This window comes from Raphanus sativus, unplaced genomic scaffold, assembly GCF_000801105.2.
Source record: "Raphanus sativus cultivar WK10039 unplaced genomic scaffold, ASM80110v3 Scaffold2531, whole genome shotgun sequence".
NCBI classification, from domain to species: Eukaryota; Viridiplantae; Streptophyta; class Magnoliopsida; order Brassicales; family Brassicaceae; genus Raphanus; species Raphanus sativus.
The window spans coordinates 525-4,010 of NW_026617839.1; the positions used below are offsets into that span (position 1 = coordinate 525).

Consider the following 3,486-nt stretch of genomic DNA (forward strand, 5'->3'; position numbering starts at 1 on the left):
ATGTTATTTTGATGTTCAAACTAAGACGTTTTATACGTGTTACGTTGCGAAATACTCAACTAACAAATTTGATTACCTCCAAGATTATCTGGCACTTTAACCCTAGTCTCTAGCAATAATCATATTTAGAATTTAATATTTATACCCAAAATGTATAACATACTTATAAAATACTAACTTTTTTAGAAAAATATGAAACTACAAGCACTGATAATCTGGAAAAATATAGAAAGAATGTCTTATTTTCTAGTATTTTCACACAACTTTGGTTTTATTTTTTCAGTAGTGGAAAAATATAGAAAGAATGTTTAAAATTTTAAAAGAAAAGAATATTTGATTCGTTGAGATAGTAGCAGACAAAGACCAAACAGTTGAACAAAAAAACAGAGTATCCGAAAATGATGTTGAGGCACTCTGCCCAAAGTTTCTTCTTCTTCCTCTTACTCTGTTATGTCTCTATCTCGTGACCCCCAAAATGTAAATTTCTCGCACGAATTCAGTTACCAAAAAAAGCTGCTCACTTTTTCTTCTCTCCCTCTCTTCTTTTTCTTCTGCTAAAACCCCCAAAAGACCTAAACTTTCATCCATTTATAAAGACCCTTTTAAAGCTTTACTATCCAGAAAGTGATTTATTTCCATTGTCTTTAAGTAAAATGAGATTGGAGGGTAGTTTCAAGGCGCTGAATCAGTACGGAAAGAAGATGTTCAGGAGAGTAAAGGAGGCGGTGATGAAGACAAAGAAGAAGAAGAAACAGACTATGTTTCAGTATGATCCATCTAGTTACGCCTTGAACTTCGACGATGGAGGAGATGTTCCTCAGAGATTATCCGGCGACTGTAAACACTGCAGGATTACTTTGATTTACGTTGTTTCTGTCAAATTTTGACAAATTCTCTTTCTTTCTCATTCGGTTACAGTTTTGAAACAGTCCACACTTGTTTCAGTGTCTCCCTCTCTCTCTCTTTGTCATTTTCCATCTTCTTTCTGTCATCTCTTGTTTTTTTTCAGTGTAAGACTATTTTACTCAAAACTTGAATCCTTTTGTTTACAATGTACTCCAAATGATCGGAAGCTTTGGTTCTCTTAAACTCGAGCCGAGCTTCTAAAAATTGAGTTATTTATGAAACATTTTTGTTACTAATCCTTGAGCCAATTCCAACGTAGACACCGTGATTACTTGTTGAACACTTTGAAAAATAATGAAAAAAAAAATAGTTATTTAAGATCACGAAACACTTTTTTGGTACTTAGCTACTCGTATTTCTTCGACCATTTTAAGTTTTTGATGAACAGTTAACATGGGATGTATCATGTATCAAGACTAACCGTAAATCTAAAAGTTTATGGGGAACAATGATTCTCATATGGTTAGACATGACTAAATGCTACTATAATTAGTTTAGCTTTCTGTTTAAATCACCTTGAATATGGATTTATGTTTATTGACTAATCTATTTGGCATCCATATATAAACCGCATACTTGAAAGAGAAGAACATTTGACTCACACCTAACACTTTTTTATAATAAATGTCAAATTCTTTGGGACATTTTTTTGCAGCTACCTATCTGGTTAGTTGAGACTTGAGAGATATACAAGCAAGACAGAGCTTGGGAAGTACATTAAAGAACAGTGAAATAAGTAGACAAAGAAGCAACTTTTGTGGTTCGTTGGTCAAACACCCAACAAACTTGAAAATCAATTTCAATAGCCCCTTTCACAAGTAGCTTTCTAGGAACCGTACACATGTTGGAGAATATAAGCCAAACAAGTAACCACCATTAAGAACACAACCGCATCTCTTGTTTACTGTTTACCAAGTGGTCCAATATTTTCATCAGCAAGCAAACCAGTGTATCATAAATGCAATGCCCAAAAAAGCTTCATCTCAATCAATTTATATACAATGAATCAATGGTTGGATTATCTATTGTGAATTTGTGATAGAGAAAGCTGAGGTTGCTTTTGTAAAAAGAGTGAAATTCACAATTATAAAGAACCATGTAATTGACCTGACCTGTATATCAGTTTCTAGTCACAATTAACTCAAATACATTGTTTATTGATAAAATATGAATATACACAACATTATATCAATGTTGTAATCAGGTTCACCGAACAACATCGAATGCATATCATCCCTTCGTAGATCTTCAACGTCTTGTATTTACTCTTGGCATCTTCGTACAACTCTTTATTCACCTCACTCCTCAGGATCAGTCACAGCATCTGCACACAATGAAAGGAATGCTAACATCTTTTTTTAGCTTCTTCCCCAAGTAATCCGTAACCCTAAGTAGCTCCATCACTGTTCCTAACCTCGGTATCTCACTGTACCTCATTGGATTTCTCTTCACCATGGACCATGAAGATGAGGCGGCGTGGCGGAGATGAAGAAGGAAGTCATGAACGAGTGAAGAGGTTGATTCCACGAGGGGAAGTGAAGAAAGTTTTGGAGCCGATTATGCCTTTGAGATTGAAGTAGTCTTCCTCTGAAGTCTCTCCCCAGGAATTGATCTCTGGCGCAATCTGATGATTGGACATTGATCCAAGTCGAAGCGTGACAGATTGGTTCCCTGAGACTGTGTGTCTTGTGGTTCTGAATCTTTTGAGGAACCGTGTCTCCGCCGAGTACTATTATTGTTGCTTTTGGTTTGGGCCTTGCAGCTGGGGCTGCTTATATGGGCTTAGAAGTAGTTGGGTGGAACAATTCAGGCCCAATTTTATTCGGATATGTAATTTTAGGATTACCTCACAAATCACGATAATCGTGTTTTGCCACGTGAAAAAAACTTTCAAGAATCATCTACCAGAGCTACACTACATAGGAGATGACTGATATCATAACAAAACCTATTTTTATGAAAATTCGTAAATGAATAATTCTTTTGGCTTTTGCTACGAAAATCGAACGTCTACAACAAATCAATTAGGATCGTACCGAGGAAGATTTTGTTTAACCAAAAACTTAAAATCCATAAAGATCAAACCAAAAACCTTGTGTGGGATCTTGTGATCGAATGATAAGTAGACATTAACATAGATATATGTCTATGCTTACAACCATTTGCATATTTAAAAGGAAGGTCTATCCATGAACTAAATATATTTTTAAAGATTAATCTAGATATTTTTATAGGTTTGGAATACCCCAAATTAAACCCAAAAAAATTAATGCCCTATCATGTAGACTTATCTTATCTTTTTATATATTTTTCTAATAATATTAATTTTAGTTAAAATATTTTCGTTTTAACTAGACTTATCTTATCCGTTTATATCCTTTTCTAACAAATTTTATTTTTAATTTAAATATTTTCGTTTCAACTACCTGCATTTTCAAATTGAAAAGTGAATAGTAAACGATTCCATATAACCTGTATGAATCTCTTGTTTGTTTGTGGAAGAGTGGATATAGTCAAAAAGGCAATTCAAATGAACTTATGTTATGCGCACTTTCAATCTTTGGATGGATAAGAATCACC

The 3,486-nt window shown here is 34.2% G+C and overlaps 1 protein-coding gene and 1 long non-coding RNA gene across 3 annotated transcripts; one reads left to right on the forward strand and one right to left on the reverse strand.

Annotated features, from left to right (window-relative positions):
• The first annotated feature begins 389 nt into the window (after positions 1 to 389).
• LOC130505726 (uncharacterized) lies at positions 390 to 1,076 on the forward strand. Its single transcript, XM_057000320.1, has one exon. The coding sequence runs from the start codon at positions 654 to 656 to the stop codon at positions 885 to 887; it is 234 nt and encodes a 77-aa protein (XP_056856300.1). The 5' UTR covers positions 390 to 653; the 3' UTR covers positions 888 to 1,076.
• Positions 1,077 to 2,042: 966 nt separating this feature from the next.
• Positions 2,043 to 2,735, reverse strand: LOC108856371 (uncharacterized). Of its 2 annotated transcripts, none has more exons than XR_001950189.2 (2): positions 2,339 to 2,735; positions 2,043 to 2,230 (listed from the first exon to the last, which is right to left on the reverse strand). It is a non-coding gene; the product is annotated as an uncharacterized LOC108856371 (long non-coding RNA). The 2 variants fall into 2 exon arrangements; XR_001950190.2 differs by having other exon boundaries at positions 2,321 to 2,735.
• Between the last annotated feature and the right edge of the window lie 751 nt (positions 2,736 to 3,486).

Coding starts and splice junctions, on each gene's coding strand:
- LOC130505726 (XM_057000320.1), top strand. CDS start 654: ATGAGATTGGAGGGTAGTTTCAAGGCGCTGAATCAGTACGGAAAGAAG.